Here is a 21,204-nt window from a genome sequence, read left to right as displayed (position 1 = left end):
ATATGAACAAAGAACACACATGGAGTTGGATCAAAATGAGGAAGTGAACCTGAGACTACACAGGGCACTGTCCGTCCCCTGTGTACGGATGAGTGTAATGAACCAAATGTAGTGTAATGACCCCCAAGCTCAGATGGGTAAATAGGAAGCAGGCAAAGAGTGCCCTGGCTTAACTTCTTCCATCTTTGTACAAGGGGTCAGAAATGAAGGGGTTGAACGGGTGGCAACAATGCAGTTTGGGGGGATCCTGCCTGCTGCTCCCAGTCGTTAGGTTCTGTTTTTGCTTCTCCTGCTGAAGCCTGTTCCATGAAAGTACGCAGTAAATCACAGGACTGTGTTCCCACACTGCCTCGGCTGGTTTACAAGCTGGTGTCACTTTGAGTTAAGGGTCTACGAAATTTAATTGAAACTGGCAAAAGCACATACTGTTTTATGGTCAGGAATCAAAACGATCCAGGCAAACAGCTACTGCAGCTTTCTTTCTGTTCTTCATGGTACCCCCAAATTTGGGTCCATCTCCAGCACAGGAATCTTCAGTGCTGATGAACTCTCCTCTCCTTAGAGAAGCAGGTGTTAGTTCAGTCAAAAACCAGAAGAAGTACCAACGCTCTGCTTCCTCCCCAAATGACTGTGTTAGAAGCAGTAAAGTTTAAAAATAATACTACGTTTCATTTTTTATCTGTTTTCCACATGGATTCCATGTTGATAAGCTTTAATGCTTTTTCTTTAAGTTCAAAGACAATAAATATTTATTAATAGTATCTACACACTATTGTGCTAAGTAAATAGAGGGCAAGAAATAACCAAAAAGTGTGCTTCTTGTCTTAAAGGAATTAACAATCTTCTTCAGTAAGACAGAAAATGTAGAGAGGAAGGCATGAAATGTGGCTGAGGTTGAGTATAGTCAACATCATGGATGTCAGGGCAGGAAGTAAAGATCCTGGCAGCTTCCAGTGTGCTGCAAAGAACATCTTGGAAAGAATCTTAGATTATACCTAGCTCAGGACAGCAACCTGGAGGTCCTAGGGATGGGAGCCCATACACTAGCAACAGGGAGAAGAGCCAGCAATACCATAGCAGGTAACTTCTACAAACTTAAACCCCATACTTCTGTGACCCCCCAGTTAAAAGCACAGCAAACCCCAGGAAAAGGCTGTGTGATTTTTTTTCCTGCCCTCTCTCAGTATCTAAGACCCAACATAAATGAGTCTGGTGACTTCTGCGGAGGGGACAAAGATGACTGACTCAAGCCCATCTTTTAAAGCTTGATTCAGTAAGATGCCTCATCCTCCTCTTAGGGCAGAGATAAGGAGCAGAATTTACATTCGTGATTTGTCCATTCACTCATTTATTTGAGAGCTCTTTGGAAGATTTACTCACGGAACACCTATAAGGTACCAACCCTAGAGGAAGCACCCTTCCTGCCGGCATCCAGAGACTGACACCTAGACTAAATAATTACTATCTTAGTCCTTTGGAGCCAGCGGAGCCAAGCTTTCTAAGAATACAGCCCCGGGGAAGCCCAACTTAGAATTTCTTTAACAAGTCCCTGTGCTAGGGACACTCCCAGCAGTGCATTGCTTAAGAGACTGAAGCTCCATCTAATGAGGTCACGTGAGTGGCGTGGGCAGGAATACGTTAACTGCAAATTTGGGTCACCATGCATCTTGGCATCCTGGACAGACTGAATTTCTGTATGAAATTTGAGGTGAAATGGAGCATGAAGAGGTTCCATGGGAACACATTCTCATCATTGACAGATTAGACTCAGTGTTGTTGACACGCTCAGCTCATTACAACTTCGCTTCCAGACGCTCACAGGCCCCACTCCTGAGGATGCTCCGCATCCAAATACCAGAAGCATCTCACAGATTGGCTCAGCCTTAGACAAAGAAAATAGGTACCTCTTCCCCAAATCTCTCCAGTAGCTGCATTCTCAAATAAGGGTGTTTTGAAGAATGTCTTAAGAAATATAGAGGTAGAGAAATAAGTGGGATGACCTTGTAAATTCATTAGAATCAGGGATAGAAGCAGGCTCATCTTTTGTCTGCTTTCTTCTTCTCTCACTTGGCCTGCAAATGCTAAGTGACCCTTAGAAAGAATCAGTTGACACTTTAATAATTACTCAGGGCGTCCCTCTTCAGGCTTATCCACAGGATTCCATACCTATTGATAGCTGTGAACCATTTTAGGAGACAGCATCTTTGGGGTGCTTTTTGGGAGAACTGGGACCTTTCCTCCCCGTTTCTCTCATTTGACAAATAGATACTAAGTGTCTCTCTGTTCTCATGCAATGTTCTGGGCCAAGCAGATGAACTCACTACTCATTTAGTAGAGCCCATGCATCTTTGTGGCAGGGTGGGAAGCAGGAGGTGGGTGGCGTGAGATTCATATGAGAGTAACAAGAGCGAGAGAATTTTAGATCATAGTGCACATGAAGAAGAAACAAAAAGGTGACAAGTGATGGTGACAGGTTTGGGAAAGGGATGGAGCACTGACTTCAGCATTGGTGACTTTCTCATTTAAAGGTTCCCTTTGTGAACTTTTCATAGCAACTTTTACAAGAATACTTTCCAGAAAACATGCTCTCCTCCTGCTGTCGACAGCTGACAGCAGCTTTTGCTTTTAAAGAACTGACTGGAAAAAACAAGCAAGCAAGCAAGCAAACAAATAAACAGTAAACAACCAGTCTCTTTATATTTGGCAAAAGGTGTTTCTAGTAACTTAGAAGCAGCCACTACCTGCTTGCCCAATTTCTGTTTCTGCCTGTGTTATGAGTGGGCAACAGTATATGACAGGGAACTTGAAAATGCTTGACACCTGCCTTCCTTGTGACCCCTGTCTGCCCGTTTTCTGCTACCCTGTCCCTCCAACACACCCACCCATCAGTCTCTTTCTTCTTTTCTCTTTGCCAGAAAGCAGCTCTAGGAGAAAGCATGCTAAGAAAGTGTCATCTAACGCCAAAGTGGCCATGGTTACCATAAAAGCTGTTGTGCAGCTGGGTGTGAGGGCGGCACTCTTGTAAGCCCGGCACTTAAGAGTTTCAGGCAGGAGGATTATGAGAGTAAGAGCAGCCTGTGTATCTGAAAAACAAACAGAGCGGTTAGCCCTACAGTACACAAGTGGAATCAACCTTTACGTGAAAGCAAGGCCACTTTATAGCTCCTCGCAGTTCAAAAGCTTCATACCCACTAATAAAACATCTGGGCATGACTGGGGTGGTGGTTAAATTGCTGTTGTCTGCATCTAAGATTTAAGGGATAACACACAAATCAGGAATTATTGGTCCTGACTTATGAGGGTGTTAAGCAATACTGTCCAGAAAGCGCCTAGAAACACCTAGGGTTGACCAGTTAGCCCAAGTCATGGCATGGAATCCTAAAGAAGGAGTGGGAGTAAAAGATAAATGGGAGACAGGAAAAAAGAAGCCAAGTGATAAATGCCAAGACAGCGTGGGTGCCCATGTCAAAGACGGCTAGCCCTAGCTGTGAAGCCCTGCGCATGGAGGAGGCACTCACAAATACCAGCCAAATTAATGAAGCCATTAATTAATCCTGTAATAAGTGACTGGGGATTTGTTGGTTACTAAATATTTTGGTTATCAGGTAAATTCATTAGTTATGTTGTTTTAACTAGCATATCTATTTATAACATATTGAGTATCTTCATAGTCTTCTGGTAGTCATGTCAACCGTGTGTGTTCACTACAGTTCCCAGCATCCCATTGATATCTGGGATTACAAATGATTTTCCATAATAGCCTGTACCTGCTTTCATTATAGCTTTAGTCACAATGATTACACAAATCTTTTTCCACTGAAAAGAGATTTAGAATCCTCTTTAATTGTATGCTTAATTGGAGAAGGGCCATATCTGTCTTATTACTAATTAAACGTGAAACATCAGGCTCGTCACTGTGCCAGGTATATGCATGTCTCCCACTGTCCTTGGACAACCCAGTCTCTTTTCCCCAGCTCCGGGATTACAGATGTCAGCACATTGTGCTTCTTAGTGAGTGATGTTACTGGGGTAGGAATAATAAATTTTTGACACTAAATAAAACACATCAAGAAGGGTCGAGAAGTTCCTCATAGATTTATCAAGTTTCAGGAGAAGTTATTTAGGACAAACTCTATTCTAACTGAGTAATAGGACATATTAGATGTGAGAAGTTTTTTAAATTATTAATTTTTATTTCACGCTTTTTTTGTTCTTCCCCATAGCGCCCCCTGAACAAGACTGTACATCTGTCACAGATCTGCCCAATTCCTTCGATGGACCCGTGACCATAAGTACGTATCTCTTCTAGTTTGGGGTGATTTGTCTCATTCTTGGGAGAGGTGTGTTCATCTACTACTGTTAATATCCAAATAGGCTATTAAGTTGTTTCCCTAAGGGGATAATGGCAGTGATCAACACCCCATTCCTCTTTCCCATGATGCCTTGAAACTGTTCTGATTTACCCTGTGCCCCACTCCTGAAACATCAGTCATCTGAAAACCACTGTCGCACACTGGGACCCCGTCTGTGTACTCCACGGTGCCACTGTCTACTTGATCTTTCTCTTCTACATAGAATGCATTTGTTTTCCAAAGAAATTGCAAATAGAGAACTAACACCATTTGCCATAAGTTAAAGGTAACCTTAAAAATCAACTTAAGTGCAAGACAAGGTAAATGATAGTTTTTAACTTTAAGCTGTCGGAGATTGGGTACCTGAGCTGTGCTCTGATAACAGAGAAGGTTAAGGCAGTTTGAGGGATGGAGACACCCACTGGGAATTCTCTTGCTGACATAACTAAAGTACTTGATTATGAAGGCCACAAGCTTCCGGGTATGTGTTTCAATATCATTTATACCACAGCCACCTCAGATAATCTGTAGACAATTGTGTGGACCAATTTAGAAGATGGAAAACACTCACCAGAACTTCCCAACCGGTTAACTTGTAAATTCTAGTACCTTCACATTTTTTCTCACTGGAAAGAAGAACAGTGTTGAAAAAGGTTTATTTCTGCTCCCTTGGGCCCAGACCCCAGCAGGGTGTGTGGACACGGTGGCAGTAGTAGTGGGATGAGCTCTCCCTAGACTGTGGAAATCCAGCCTCTCCCTTGGTCTGTGCCCTGTATCAGCCAGAGGATGCTTCCCATCCCAACAGCTCCATATGATATTAGAGCGACAACCTTTCCTGAGCTTCAGTTTTCTCTTAGGCATAAGATACATCATGTAAGAATTATCATGCAACTCTAATGTGTCTCATGTGTGCCTGGCCCATACCAGATGTTTAAGAAATGCCCAGTTCCACAGTTCCTGAAAATTTCCTTCAAAGTCCAGACTTGTATAATTTTGGTCAATACCATGGTTTGAATATGTCCATTCCAAGCATTCATGTATGGAAACATACCTCCCAATTTTACACATTTACAGTGATTGGGGTTGAGATCTTTGAGAAGTGATTGGTATTGGATGAGTAGAGAAGGGGAGACCTGATGACATTGGTAGCTTTATAAGGTGATGAGGAGAAGCAGGCTTGCTTGCTGTCTTGTCACATGACGCGCTCTGCCATACCATGGCAGACAATAAGAAAACCCTCAGCAGATCCCAAGCAGACACTGTGGTGGTGTTCTTGAACTTCTCAGCCTAGACTGAGCTTAAGCAAAATAAGCCTCATTCTTCATAAATTATCTGGTGGTCAGAAAGATGCCTCAGTGTTGAGAGCACTAACTGCTTTTGCACAGAATTGGGTTCAGTTCCCAGCCCCAACAGGGTTGTCACAGATGCCTGCAACTTCAGTTCAAGATCAAACTCCCTCTTCTAGCCTGTGTGGGCTCCTGCACACATGGTACACTAAGCTCACACAGGTGCACACAAGCAAATATTAAATAAGTTATACGTTTTTAAAAAGTAAGGCAATATACATTGTCTTAGCTTGAAGTTGAGCAGAAGAATGCAGCCCTTCGCAGTCAATAATCTCAGATCTTTTTCTGCAGTCACTGTCACGGTGATTGAGACCTTTGAAAGTTTTTTCCAACACTTGTTTTACTAATAGTTTCATTTAAGCAAGTTAGACAAGTCAAAAATAAGGAATCCTTGGTACCATCTATGCCATTCAACAGAAAATATTCCCAGAGAATACACATTTGTAGCCTTGTATAGCAAATGATTGAGGCTCAAGGCAAAAAAAAAATACATTTTGCCGGGCGGTGGTGGCGCACGCCTTTAATCCCAGCACTCGGGAGGCAGAGGCAGGTGGATCTCTGTGAGTTCGAGACCAGCCTGGTCTACAAGAGCTAGTTCCAGGACAGGCTCCAAAGCCACAGAGAAACCCTGTCTCGAAAAACCAAAAAAAAAAAAATACATTTTAAGGATGGATAAAAAATTTGTACTTTTTCTCCTCTGGTTTATTCTGGTCAGTTGTTAATTAAACCAAAGATTTGTGTGTGTGTGTGTGTGTGTGTGTGTGTGTGTGTATTTGTCAATTTTAAGGTGTGTGTGTGTGTGTGTGTGTGTATTTGCCAATTTTAAGATTGAATTTCCTGGAGTATGGTTGAATCTCTGGTAATATTTAGACAAATCAGTTTTCTACCCAGAAATAGGGGTTTGCGTAAACTGGCAAAAATTACCCCTTAGAAAGAATCTTTCTAATGGATTACAAATTTATCTTCTTTGTGGAGGCCAAACAACTCTATTTCAGATCCTTTCTGAAGATGGATAGGATTAATAGCAACACAATTTATACATATTTCAGAAGAAACTGTAAAGGGCGGGGGAGTTGTCGTGGATTGAGCCTCCAGTTATTTTAACTACTATGCTGGACACTAATCACGACCCCATCCAGAAGGCAGTGCCATTCCTTTACGAGTAAGGAAACCGAAGCTCATGGTTACCTTGTCTAGAGATATCCAAAGCTCACATTCAAGTGTGGGGACTCCCTAGCACCTCAGCTTTCCCTGCCTCATCTCCATCTCCTCCACTGTATCTCAGCACTAGACAGACAGATGTTCTTAAAGCAAGTGAAGGTAGCCTCAAAGTCATGTCACAAGACAACCCACTGTCTTTCCTATACTCAAGATCTATTTGCTGTGAGGTTCTGAAGGTGCCCTCTGTCTCCCCTTAGATATTGTCAACCGTGATGGCACCCGCTACAGCAAGACGGGAGAGTATAGGACACACCAAGAAGACATCGATGCCTCAAATACTATTGATGTTGATGTCAGTAGCGGATCTTCCAGTGAGAAGAGCACCTCAGAAGGCTACATTTTCCACACCTCCCTTCCCACCGAACACGCAACTGGAGATGAGGATGAATCCTACTTCACCAGGAGCACCCCGAGCACCAGTAAGGAGAAGGGAATCGCCGTGTTTTTCCGATAGCAACTCTTTGGAGAATGCCAGTGGCCCTCCTGAGTGATGAGCACCCAGGTGTTTTCTGCTGTCCCTGGGCATCGAGGGTCGGGTCCCTGTGCCTATCCATGCTCCTGGTCGGTGTGTATTGACTCCTGCTCTTCCCATTTCCTCCATCTTTGCTTCTGTTTCTCTTAGTTTGGGATAAGGTGTGCCATTCTGGAAGGGTTTCCTCAGGGAAGTGCCTCTTTTCTCTTGTTCCTGATGACTGGGCATTGCCTGAGACCTCTTACAGAAAGAATATTTGCTATTTCTTGGTTCATTCTTGTTGCTTTTCACTATACATAAGGCTATTCTTTTAAAGTTACGGCTGCAGAGTATGCACAGTATCCCAAGAGCTCCTTCTACAGCCCTGCTTGAAAACCCTATGTATTAATCTGATTCATTTTCAAGGTTCTGATATTGTACTACCCAGTCATAGCCCTCAACCATACTATTCTAAACCATTCCTGTGTTTTGGTCCAAGGAACAAATGTGAAGGGTTTTCTTTTTACAAGCATAATATTTTTATTGATTATTTGGGAATTTCATACAATGTACATAACACTCACTTCCCAGTCCTCCTAGGTCCATCCCCCACCCTTCTGAGCTCCCCTCAAAAAAGAAGAAAAACAACAACAACAATAACAAAAGAAAGAACAAATATATCAAAAGTAATTTGTGTTGCCCATATAGTCTCTGGAGCATGGTCAAACTCACAGTGGTGTGAGGGGTTTCTGAGTGCCTTTGCCAGCTGTAGTGCTCGAGAGTGTACTCTGTTAGGGAATATTCCAGTGCTCTTTGGCTGTGTGGCTAGGGGACTTTGGGTTTGTGCAGCTGGGCTCTGTTGGAAAGGTGCTCAGAGCTCTTATCTCCTCCATTTCCCTCTCTGTGCTTCCCTGTTGTTTGTTTAGAATGGGGTTTCAGTTGACCGGGCTCCTTCTGTGGAGGACTATTCAAACCAAAAAGGGCAGCTAAGTCTTCACTGGGTATCCTAGTATGGTGTGCATTTTCTCATTTCCTGGCTGCAACTCGCAAGAGGTGGAACTCTGGCTTCTTCCCAGTTTGGCAGGAGCTTACTGGCTTGTGAGTATTCAAGATAGGGCCCTTTTTAATCCCCAAGTCACTCAGAAGTCAGAGGAGAGCCTCCCCAGCACTCCGATGGAAATTAGCAATGTTTTCAATTTCTGTTATCAAGTTGCTGAGTGAGAGGAATGGGGGATGTGAACAGGTGCAGAATTCCATTCATTCTCAGGAAATTGTTTGAAGTCTGTCCAAAAAATCCTCCATCAGATTCTGGGGTCTTAGAGATGCTTAGTGTGTAAAGTGCTTGCCTTGCCAGCATGAAGACCTGGGTGTTTTGATCCCCTCATCCACATAAAAACTTGAGCTTGACAGTTCAAACGAGTGAGCTGCAGGTTCAGGGAGAGCTCCTATGTCAAAAAGTATGGCAGGAAACAACCTCCGACCTCCACACATGGACAAGTACTCAAGGCATATCTTTTCACACATCCCACACCCTCCCAGGTCATTTCTTCTCTATGGTAGCTAAAATTAGAGGATGATAGCAAAGAGAAACCAGGGTGTGTGAAGTTTTCATCCACTCACTCCAGACTGTGTGGCTTCTCTGGTCCAGACACCCCTCTAGTTTATGGGGGTCAGAGGTGGCTCCACCTCCCTGGATACAACATCCTAGCTAGGAAATCGAAGGAAAGGAGTGTGTGAGATTTAACAAAAGCACAGATCAGACTTCGAGGGAAAGGAGAATTTTGCTTTCTTTTTTAACAGAGCACGCAAATTAATTCCTTTCAATTGGCGAGGAAGAGGGTCTAATTCCTCCACCAGAGTAGGGGTACTTGGACATAGCATGTGGTACGACAGAGTTGGCATGGAGAAACCTTCTGAGTAGCATCCTGCTTTTTGAGTCCAAAGAGGAGCGTCCCAGGAGCTCAATTATCACTGTTGGGTGGAGGGTTGAGACATAGTGAGAGGGAGTGGACACAGATTAGCGTGCAGGGGAGCAGAGGTCAAGAGCTAGGCTGGCTGAGGACATGGAAGAAGCCATGTTTGGCTTAGCCAGACTAGCTCATTCCTTTCTCAAGGGTGCTCAGTGGGTGGCAACAGGGAGAACTAGCAGGAACAACAGGCTCTTTCGACTTGGAGTTTCCCACTGACTGTTAATTATAAATATTATTTTTGGAAGAGTCTGACTGGGGGTGTGTCATCAGTCCTTTCTTATTGGCCTTCTGGAATTCTCTGGAATCAAGAAGCCTAAACTAATTTAGGAAATAGGCTCTTGCCTTGGAAAGCTCCACTTCCTGTCTTCTGGGTGTCAAATGAATAATTTGTTTTCTGTCTCGCATGACTTTACTTGGGAGGGGCAAATCAGAAACTGATGGCTAGGCTGACATTTCTTTCACTGTCTCCTCTCACACAACTCCATTTAGGAAGAGAGAAAGGATGCCCATGTGTCTCCTGCATGTCCATTTCTTGTTAGCTCTTTTTTCTGGGGTACTTCAGGGTGAGCGACGAAACTGAGCATCTTTAGTACAATATCCAATAATGGGGAGTCTGTAGACTCTTGTGGATATCTTACTGGGCCATTGTGAATAACTTCTATCTCTGCTCTCACTAATGTGATCTTTGACATTCGTTGTGTGTGATGTCCCAGTTCTGAAATGGAGTTCACATGCTAAGCAGTGGGTTCTCCATGGTACGCAAGAACTACCTGCAGTCTGAGAAGACCAAAGGTTTTCGGAGAACTGTTTGATTTAAAATATTTTCTTTTTAAAGCTAGAGCTGATTCAGATATTTATCTCAATGAAATTTGCCATCTTGTTTCTATGGAGGAACATTCTGGAAACAGTCCAACTTGAAAGTCAGATAAAAGATTGTTTTTTAATTAATAAATGTTTTTATTAACCTTTCTCTAACTTGAATAGAGTTCAGTGATTCTTTGCTTTTATCAGCTCTATGTAGGAAAGTAATAGATACTGGAGAAAATTTCATCTAGTGACAACATTTTAAATTTGCACTGTCTCCAAAATTCTTGCCCAATGATAAAGTTTAACTTGTGTTTGATGAGTGTTGGTGGAGCCAGATGTCACAGACTACCTGGGCACGACGTTGAACAGACAGAAAAGATGCAGATCTCCTCAAAGACCTTCCAAAGATGAAGTCATTGTAAGCTATTCTGCATGGAAGACCTCCAGATCATGTTTGAATGACAGATGCCATCAGGAGAAGAACAAATCTCTGCCCATTGCTGTTAGTTCGCTGCTTCAGATTTCTCCTGTCATGACTTGAGGCGTTGGCATAGAAGACTGAGAAGCATTGAACCAGTGTTCTAATCTGCTGTTTGGGGCTCTACAATCATGGGAGATGTTAGGAGGCTGGAAAGATAAAAGTGGAGCTTGACTTCACTTTTAAAATCCTCATTCTATAATAAATAGAAATATTCTCAGAGAGTACAGGTTTTATAGAGGACAAGGGAATCTCACTAAATGATATTTTCATAATTAATCTAGTTGCCTCAACTGTGCACTCAAACAGCCATGCAGCAACTCAGAAACAAAATAACTGGATGTGGTTTTGGTTTGGTAATTCACAATCCACGACACAGACTCAGGAGCCCACAGCATCAACTGCAGGTAAACTCTCGTATCTTTTGTTTGTCACCTGTCTTCAGTGGGGTGTTAGAGATGGGTGTTCATTATCATATAGAGACAGCATTCATGCTGGCATCAGATTCTGATGCCATTCAGTGGCCTCAGAGACCTGTGGATCCAGTGTCTCCTAAAAGCCCTGCTTTCATTTTGGCAACATGAACACAGAGGCAGATGATTTTTTTCCCTTTGACTATGACTCATTCAGAAGGTGACCTCTAGAAAGACATCAACTGACCAAACAATCGTATTAATAAGAGAGAAGGACTAGTTCACGAATAGGAAGCCTGGAGTTTTTTTTTCATTTCTTTGGACATTAAAAACCTTTTACAAAAGTTTTAAGAATGACAATGACCTGTTGCTTTATAACAGCGTGTAGAGGTCACAAGTAAGCTCTGGGAGCATATGGTCATTAGCTCTCAGTTATTTTGACTTGGCAGCTTTGCCTGGAGAGTTGGGAAAGGGAATCAGCCTATAAAAATGGGAGGTAATAAGGATTTCTTCATTTATTAACTTGTATCGACAGGTAATTTCTGAATAGGCATTCTCTCTGCAGACAGGGTGTCATAAGGGAAAGTGGCCTTAGACATTTGCTCTCCTTGTAAGGCCGTGATAAACTATATCCTTCCTCTACAAACCATCATGTAAGGGAACTCTGCTGATGTTCTGCTGTGGTTAGCACACCACAGCGATTAATGTCATGCTGAGGTGGGTGCAGGGAAGAGATGGCAGAATAAGGAAATGTTGTTTGTTATCCTGACAGGCATGATACACCTTCAGAGGACAAATAGTGTGAATGAAAGGGCTCTGCAGCTCTCTTGGATTGCTTCTCAGCTCTCTTGATAGCTGGCAAAAGGAATTTCATTGGTTGTTGTATTCAGAAACTTACTGATGGCTTCAGCTTTCTCTGCTTAAACTTATCCTGGTTTTTTGGGTTTCCTATTAGTTCCATGTGGTTTGCTGATGACATAATTGGCAGCCTTTGGGAGTGTTCATATCAAGACTTGCTTTGGTACTGGTGGAGTCATTGGGTCCCTTCATTTCTTCCTGTTTTTCTTGGTACATTATACTATTTTTAAAAAATGATACTCAAAATGGGCTGCTCTTTTCTGCAAAGTAGTGTGTGGACATGAAAATGATTGTGGGGAATGTCTCTAGGGTATGTGCACCCCCTTGGGAAACAGTGGGAAGACATCTTCTTCTGTGTCCCCCTTCCTGTTCTGTTCTCACTTGCATTTGGGATTCACGGGATTATATGTCTGCGACTTCCGGCAGAATATCATACCCTAAACTCCTGGGGATGATATTGGTTGGCCACCTTCAATTGTAAAGAACATCAAAGGGCTTGGGTTCCTAAGAGCTGACCACTAAAATCACAACGGTTCAGATTTGGAAAGGATCTTAAATTGTTTAGTTCAATCTTAAATTATTTAAAATATCATCTGATAGTTTAATTCTAGTTTTTAAAAGAGCGTTTTATATCTGAAATTCTCACCACTGGTTTTAACTTGGCTTCATGGGGAAGGAGACAAATATTCAATCCCTTTTGAAGTTCTCATGTAATTTTTGAGACGTCTCCATTGCCAACTGGACTTCAGACAAGTATCTAGCACTGGCTTTTCATCTTAGATGAAAGTGTGGACCACTTGGTGTTTAAGGTTCCTTCATCTCTGGCGTTCTATGGACTTCAGTTTGGGCTTCTGAAAGAAATGGAACTTCTTTTCTTCTTTCCTTTCTTCCTACTACCTGTGTCAAGATAGGGAGAGAGTGAGAGCATTTACCATGCTATTTCTTAGGAACTGATAATTAACCTTTCAACAATCAATTTAATCATGGTTACAACAGCCTTGATGACCACCCCTGACACACCGCCCAAGAGGCAAGAAGCCCAGGACTGGTTTTCATGGTTTTTTCAACCATCAGAGTCCAAGAGTCATCTTCATACAACAACGAAGATGCCTGGTAATGAGACAGAGATACCGTATATCATATGCCTGTTTGACAGCCCTTAATTCTCATTAACCCATGGGACATGGTTCAAGTCTAAATGTCATTCTGTCCTAAAAATGTTTGTGTCAATTTAGGAAGGATCATGAACTCTGATATCTTTATGTTTGTTTTTAATATTACTAATACATGGTTTCTTCTCTATACTTTATAGGAATCGATATAGCCTAGGATAAAGTTAATTAGGAAATTATGAAGTGGGGCGAGATGCTGGTGATAACAGAACATTCCGACTCTAAAAGAGTGTTTGGGAATATCCTCAAGTTAGCAAAGTCAAAACTTTTTATAAGGATATAAAAAACATAGGCAAAACTACCAACATATAGATTTCTATCAATTGATTTAATCTTGGGTTGGACACCAATAATAAGAAAACCAAATGGTGATCCCATTAGATAGCCTGAATTGCATTCAGAAGTTAGAAGAGCACTTTTTAATAAAAAAGACACCTTTTCAGTAACTGCTGAGAAGAGGTCTAAGGTTTCCATTTTCTTTTTAAAAGCAGCATCCAAAATTGAAAGTGAGAAATTCTCAAACTCTGGGCTGAGGTCCACTGTCATCAACCTCTTTGAACCTTTTTGATTGAATAATAAATGGCAAGAACACTTCTGCTTGACCTTTTTTCCTCTATGGGAATTTTTATTGAGGATGAACAGTGTTCCTTCTAGTTGCATTAGAGACACAGGTGAAAGATAAAGACTGAGAAACTGCACGTACCTTTCTAGAAATGTCAAAATGAAGCCCCTTACTTCATATAACCAATGAACCTGGTAAGAAGTAAGACTAGAAGAATGAATTTTAAAATGAATTTAAAATATATGATTGTAGCTATGTAATAGTAGAGACGACATTGGAGTATTAATGCAGGTGTCTTGGCGGAGCAAATAGGGATATATAAAACCGTCCTATTCTTGTCCTGACTCTTTAGTTTTAATTGAATATTCTAAAGATGTAATAAGAAAGACACCTGAAAGCAAGGGGAATTTGCTTGGGCCTGTGTTTTGTTGTATTTTTCTCTAACTTCTCAGGTAGGCTCTGCCCGTAGTTATTCTTAGCCTCCTTAAAGAATATTGAGTTGTAAAAATTATAGCCAATTGTTTTAAGGTCCATGTATTAGCTTCAGAGATGAGGGCTTACAGATATACAAACCTACTCTTTCACTTTCTTCTTAAAATCTTGGGAACTCCATAAATACCACCCATGCCTGACTTTCCTCCTTGGTAAAATGGGTTGCTTGGTAGCCAGCTCAACTACTAATGTAAGTCACCACAACAGGTACGGAATCAAATACCAACCCAACAGGCTGGGAGCCAAAGGAGGAAAATGAAGATGGCACAGACAAATACCCCAGTTTTTCTGGATCAGGCATTGATGATGATGAAGATTTTATCTCCAGCACCAGTAAGAACAATCAATTACAGTAGAACCATTCATGCAAGGCTTGCTGAGGGACCTACATGATGTGGTATCTCTCTTGGGAAACGGATGATGTGAACCTGTGATTTTACCTCAGTTCCATTCTGATGAGATTTTGGAGGAGGAAATAAAATTTTGTGAATAGAAACCAAAACATATTGCTGAGAAAAATAGCTCCTGAAGTTTCAGACACTTCTCCCTGTTCTGTTTGTCCATGTCTCCTCTTATAGAATATCTGCATTCTCAAGTGTAGCTAGAGAATGGCATATTAAAATGCCACAGCTAATACTCACTGTGTCCCTGCTATGCCAGACGATGGAAGCACAGGGAATAAAGGCCAGAACTTGTGCCTACGGGACAGATGTTAATGTGACTTGGAGGATAGGGATGAAAAGTTGCACATGACCCTGGACTGAAAGCTTAGGAGGCCCTAGAATGACTTAAAACATAGAAGCCAGAGCTCAAAAACGTCCTTAATTAATCAAAAAAAAGGTTGCAATTAAAGGGAAAATTTTAAAAAGTTTCAACCAACTTTTTGGATACCAATATAACAAGGACAGTAGAAGGAAGGCTGACTACCAGCTAAGCTTTTAAAAAGGCGTTGATAATTGGCAGAGCAGAGAGTGGTACCACTGTGTAATCATGTGCAAATCTGTGAGCGCTATCAAACTTCCTAAGGACCCTGAGAGGGCGGATGTAGAGGAAAGTGTCCCGTTCTGATTTCCCTGAACTTGGCAGAAGCTAAGATTTTGCTGGACAGAGATGAGAATCATAAAACTAATTTAATTACCATTTGGAGAAGGGATTTGGGCTACTGCATTAGCTATCTTAGACAACAGGAGCTTTTCCCACCCCATTGCAATTGGAGGATTTCATTCCCAAGAGAATAGCACCTAGTGAGAGGGCAGGACCTAAAAGTAGTTTGTGACTTGAAGACATCTGAGCGTGTGGTACCGGTACAGCAAACACTAGAGACAGACCAGATTTTCTGTGTGCAGACTTAAGTGGTGCACTCCTCAGATGGGAGACTCTACAGAGCTTAACAGCGTTAGAGAAGAACCCTAAGAACCCCACACAGTGAGCATCACTATGACAGTATCTTCTGGATTCAGGATGCAGCTTTTCTACACAGGAATCTCAAAAGCCCCTCTTGAAAACGCATTAATATGGTCACTCTCCAAGGGATAAAGTTACCATGCCATTTCCCCCCATCTTTGCAATGTGTATTCAAGTTCAGTTTACTTTCTAACTAACACCTATGCCCTTTGATTCAACAGGATGCCCTCTTTCTCCGGAGGCTTGGGCTAACTATCACTTTTTCAGACTTATTAGAAATGTGGTTAACGACCAAGTATTTTCTTCACTTGTAATTTTTTTTAATTTGGGTATCAAAGTAAAATTTGAAGGAAGATGAACTTGTAAATAAGTTTTTCACAAAATACATAGTTTCTGATTCTATCAAAATGGATCTCGTTTGCCTTTTCTGTCCCAGGCTTTTCCTTTGGCATGCTATTGGGGCATTGGTGAACTGACATGTCTTTGTTTTCCAGTGTGCTGTGCTGATGGTGGCTGGTTACTTCTTAGTTTTTCTATGAGCATATGCATCTTGGTCCTCTTTCAGTGGCTGTGTTGGCTTGCTTATAACATGTTCCTTATTTAATAAGAATCTCATGGCTTTTTGGTGTATGTTTAGAAAAAATGTAGCTAAGCCAAATGGCTCTGAGGCAGAGATTCCTTCTGTTGATCATCTACATGAAAGCTTTGGGTCTTGTGGTTTTTTTCTTCTCCCCAGCAAAATCACTAACAAAATAGTGATTCCTGAGTTATAACTCAGCTATCAACCTCTTCAGCTTAAGGATCTACAGCTAGCACACCTACCAATGATACCAACGAATGGCTTGGACTTCCAGGTGCAGAGGGCTTCTACAGTTGGCATGGATGACAAAACTCTGCATGTCTTTGGCAATTCTTGGTGGAGGGCTAGTGTTTTCAAAGCTGTTCTTCCTGCTGCTGCAACCTCCTTGACTATTTTATCCAGAAGATCTCATGTTCTAAACCCAAAGGTATTCTGTGACAGAATATGAAGGACATTGAGATACAAAACAACATGGCAGATGAAGCTGAAGGCTCTCTCCTTTCTCTCCATTTCCACTCAACCATCTATACAACCCTGTATAGATGAGGTGGTGTGTAGACTACAGAGGAGTAAAATGTACGAAGCAAGCAACGAAAGCTCCAGAAATAGCATTTTCTAATTGCCTCAATCATCATTATCACAGTTTCATCCACTCCACGGGTTTCTGACCACCCAATACAGAACCAGGACTGGACCCAGGGGAAGCCAAGCCATTCAAATCCAGAAGTACTACTTCAGACAACCACCAGGATGACTGGTAATGAGTTATGCGCATTTCGTTTATGATTCTTTCCCTCAAAGCCTATGACTTTGTGAAGGTTAAGCATCTGGACATGGTGGGAAACTTAGTTAATGTCTCATCACAGATCCTTAGTGAACTTTTATGAGGGTACTCAACTCCACATGGGTGTCATTTATCAACCATACTACCTGGACACAAGGTATTTCACATCACTTTTTATTAAAATGAATACATATGAGTCATTTATGGTACTGTCTCTGACAAGGTAGTTATTCTGGAATAAGTAATATCAAAGAAATTTGTACTTGTTCATTTTCTCAGAGGACAGATTAGTGAAATCACTCAGATTTATTGAGAGTAAGCACTTAGAGATAGTGCTTAGGCATAGCACCTGTCGGCAACAGGTACTTTAGTGGAAAAAGAGGATTATTAAAGACTATTTGTTTAAAAGTCACAGTGTGCTTAACCATCATCATAACAGATGTAGACAGAAACAGCACCATTGCTCATGAAGAAAACTCAACCCAGGAACCACAGCCTCCTGTCAATCACCATGAGTATCAGGATGAAGAGGAGACTCCACATGCTACAAGCACAAGTAAGAAGGATGATGCTCTGAAGTTCTGGTACCCAAGTTAGCAGAGATGTTGTTTAGCTATTGGCCACAATTTTTGTCTCTGCAATTTATCTGCAAAACTAAAAGGGGCCAGATCTGCACACAATTTTTAGAAATAAGGAAGAAAAGATGGCAAGTTGTCAAATTTTCCAAGAGACCAGAATGCTTACAAAGTAGATATGAGATGGTGTTTTTGTGCTAATGATTCCTAATGGCTCTGTTTTGGTGGTTGGTGTGTATGTTCAGAAATGTGTGCGGGGAGCATGCTCTTCAAGTATTTAGTGTCGGATCTGGAGGGGAAGCTTCACGAATGGGCAAATCTTTGAAATCATCTTTGGGGAAGACCTGTGGTGCACCCAGTTTCTTTATTCCCACATTCCCTTCCTTGCTTTGTGGTAGAATGATACTACTCTGTCCTTGGTAGAAAGTCGGGGCCCATATGGTTTCTTTTCTAATTCTAAGCTACCCTTCTTTTGTCAGAGCAACTTGGGAAAGGTCCCGATGCTCTTATTGCTATTTCTACTTATTAAAATATCTCAAATTTTCCAAAAACAATCTCATGTTTCACCTCTGGATTATGAACCTAGGACAAGAAAACAAAGAAAAAGTGAAATGTATTCATATTTTCTCTGTATCTCAGAGAGATGCCTGCCTTCTTTGGAATAAAACTGATCCTTGAGATAACATCTTGTAGCATTTAAAATTATAGCCAAACACCATTTTCATAACCTTGAATATTCTTAAAGGGGAAATATAGAAAAGAGCTACTTAAGAAACAAAGAGCTGAGGCATTCCTCGTTCAATGGATGTGTTTAATCAAGGAAAAGTTTGAAACCTGGATTCATATGTTCTGGGCATTGTCCTGAATGTCTGGCAGGCATTGCATTCTATTCTTTACCATAGTTGATTTGATGTATGCATAAAGATTAAGGGCTGAGCTGAGAAGAAGACTGTTAAAGGAAAGAATAGACAGGAAACAGGACCCATTTCAGTCCCCCTTCCCACCGTGGTCCTAACAACTATCTTATCAATTACCATAAAACAGTTTACACTTAAGCAGAATGCTACTTAAGACACTTCGAATAAATGCATGTAATGTCAAAATATAATGAACGTGGGACTTCCTTACTAGTAGATACTTAGAAATCCAAATGCAGTTAATAAAGAAAAGTTATCATCAATGCTTGCAAAATCCACATTGGTAACCTCTGGACTTCGTTAAGGGGACATTACAACTTCTAGAAAAGAGTAAGCCCTTATGATTTACAGGGGAAGTTCTGTCTTCCTAACCCACTTCTGACCATACTGAAAACACTAGGGCATGGTTGGGCACTTGAAGGATCATTATACTTATACGATAAATGTTGGGTGGAGACATACATAGGGTGTATGCTTGTGAGCACACATGTGTACTTCTTTATTCTTTAAACTTTGGGTATCTTAGCTGTATAGTTTTAATTTTTACTTTTTAAAATAATTACAGCAGAAATTTTCTGCCTTTGTTATTTGTTGAGAGATAGTGGCTTAACTAATGGAAAATAATTTAAGATTAGGGCTTCCCTCCCTTTGGAAAATCAGTTAATCCCAGGAATAGTTTGCAAAATGCAAAGACGAACTTAGCAGGAGTTCCACTTAAAATATATTTGCTATCACAAAATCACACACATCATTTTCTAAGATAATGAGACACAGTGAATTTTTTAAGTCACAAAAGTTCTTTTGATTTGGCAATTTCTAGGCTCTAATTTTCCTGATGAATCAGAAATTTGCTATGAGCTGTTACAGATGAAAATGTCAGTGGCTTTCTGACTTTTCCAGGAAGCACCCTGATGGGATTTTGTCCCAGTCCACTTGCCTTTTTAAAACAGTGCTTGAAAGGTTAAGCCTGTCTGATACTGTTATTATTTATATAAGTCCCCAACTGGCTAGAATAGTTTTTTTCTTCCACTGAATTAGCTTTGTTAAGAAGAGGCTTTAGCAATTTAAAATGTCCCCAGACAATCACATTGCAGATCAATGTAGCAACATCCCAGACATCCCGGCCTGGGTTTGCATGCCTGCCTGGTTCTGCTGAGTGTGGTTATAAGTTGTGGAGTCTGTTTGCAAATGTCCAGTGTTGTGAGTTGCCATAGACCACAGTTCCTGCTGCAAAATCACTGGAACATGGAGATTATGCTTTCAAAAGAAGCTCTCTCTGGCAGAATACGTGAGGCCATAGACATAATACTTAGAATAATACTTAGAATTCACAATCCTCAGATTAGGGTCTAGTCATGGATTTGCGCTACTCTGTGTACATATTTTTCAGCAAATAAAACTTGTTTTCCCATCTGGAAAATCAAAGGATTGGAAAATTAAAAGTTTTATTTCTATTTTTCAGCATTTAAATGACTTAACCCCTAGCTGTTAATGTATCTATCTATCTATCATCTATCTATCTATCTATCTATCTATCTATCTATCTATCTATCTATCTATCATGAATGTATGTGTGTATGTATTCATGTATATTGTATGTATGTATATGTCCATCATTTATGTATCTATGTATTTATCTATGTATTATCTATGTGTCTATGTATGTATATGGTATGTATCTATCATATGAGTATGTATGTAGCATGTATGTATGTATCTACCTACATACGTATCTATCTCTGCCCTTTATGTAGAAAGACATATCAGAGGGTTTGTTAAGAACCTGGACAATGTGGCTCACCATCAGCATTCTCCTCACAGCCTGGGCAGCTCCTAGTAGTACAGCAGAAGAAGCAGCTACCCAGCAGGACCCGTGGTTTGAGAGTGGATGGCTGGGGAAGTACTCCCCCACACCAACGGAAGACTCCCATGTGACAGCAGGGGCAACTGGTAAAGGAGGGTTTCACCATGTGGGCAGAAGCTACTTTCTGAGTTCTGTGCTGGGCATTGAAAACCCAACACAAAAAAGACCCTGAGGTTCGGTTTCCTAATACATCATATTGAAGTAAACGTAGATCCAGATTGTAAATGCGCCAAGCAAGCTACCTGGCCAGGCATAGATAGAAGCACATGAAAGAAATAGAGTTAGCCTATAAGTTTGTGATGTTCATATCTGGTTAGAGGCAGCACCTCGTGAAACAATGACAGAGGCCTTATCAAATGAAAGCCCCATTTCTGCTTTCTAAAGATCATTTACTGTATAATATGAGTCTGACTTTTTCCTTATATTTATGTGAAACACTAGGCTTATGAGAAAGAATTTTATTAGAAATTTAGTTTTGGGGTAAATCCTCTCATTACAATAAAAAAAAGATACCTGGGTGATGTCGTCTGACCTTTTGTTCTTACCTCTTTTGAATATCTCCTTGAATGTACGACTGTTTAATTACATTCACAAATAAGTCATCTCCTCCATTCTGGAAGTGTGGGGTTGTGGGAATTAGAATGAGACCTTATCATCTCTGAAGGATGCAGGATGATAACGTGTCTCTGCAAGATGCTGTGCTTGACTCCTTTGTCTGAGTGATTAGGCATTGTGATTCACCCTGCCCTGCCAAGGGTGTGAGTTCCACATTATCACTTGCTATCAGTGGGAAATATCTCTGGGTTTCCATCTGCAATACAGAACCTGATCCAGACCCTCTTTGCAGTGCATGGCGACATGGAAATGAATCACTAGTGGAGCAGCGGGTTTGGTGACTAGCTCCTTGGTGTGTTTGTTTCTAGGGGATGCTATTGCAATCTCTCTTCTGGTACTTCTC

At 41.2% G+C, this 21,204-nt stretch overlaps 1 protein-coding gene across 6 annotated transcripts in view; it reads left to right on the top strand.

Annotated features, from left to right (window-relative positions):
• Window positions 1–21,204, top strand: part of Cd44 (CD44 molecule (IN blood group)) — an 83,561-nt gene that overhangs the window by 38,114 nt on the left and 24,243 nt on the right. For 2 of the 6 annotated variants that reach the window (XM_075961547.1, XM_075961549.1), the window contains exons 4-5: window positions 4,224–4,292; window positions 7,117–7,338. In XM_075961547.1, coding sequence (XP_075817662.1) covers window positions 4,224–4,292; window positions 7,117–7,338 — 291 coding nt within the window. Of the gene's footprint in view, window positions 1–4,223; window positions 4,293–7,116; window positions 7,339–10,909; window positions 11,033–14,329; window positions 14,456–16,749; window positions 16,864–17,329; window positions 17,447–20,203; window positions 20,333–21,204 lie in introns of all 6 variants that reach the window. The other 4 variants (XM_075961550.1, XM_075961546.1, XM_075961544.1 and 1 more) reach the window with 4 other exon arrangements.

Source organism: Microtus pennsylvanicus, chromosome 2, assembly GCF_037038515.1.
Source record: "Microtus pennsylvanicus isolate mMicPen1 chromosome 2, mMicPen1.hap1, whole genome shotgun sequence".
Classification (NCBI taxonomy): Eukaryota; Metazoa; Chordata; class Mammalia; order Rodentia; family Cricetidae; genus Microtus; species Microtus pennsylvanicus.
The sequence above is the reverse complement of the archived record's forward strand: the minus strand, read 5'-3'. Positions and strand labels throughout refer to the sequence as shown.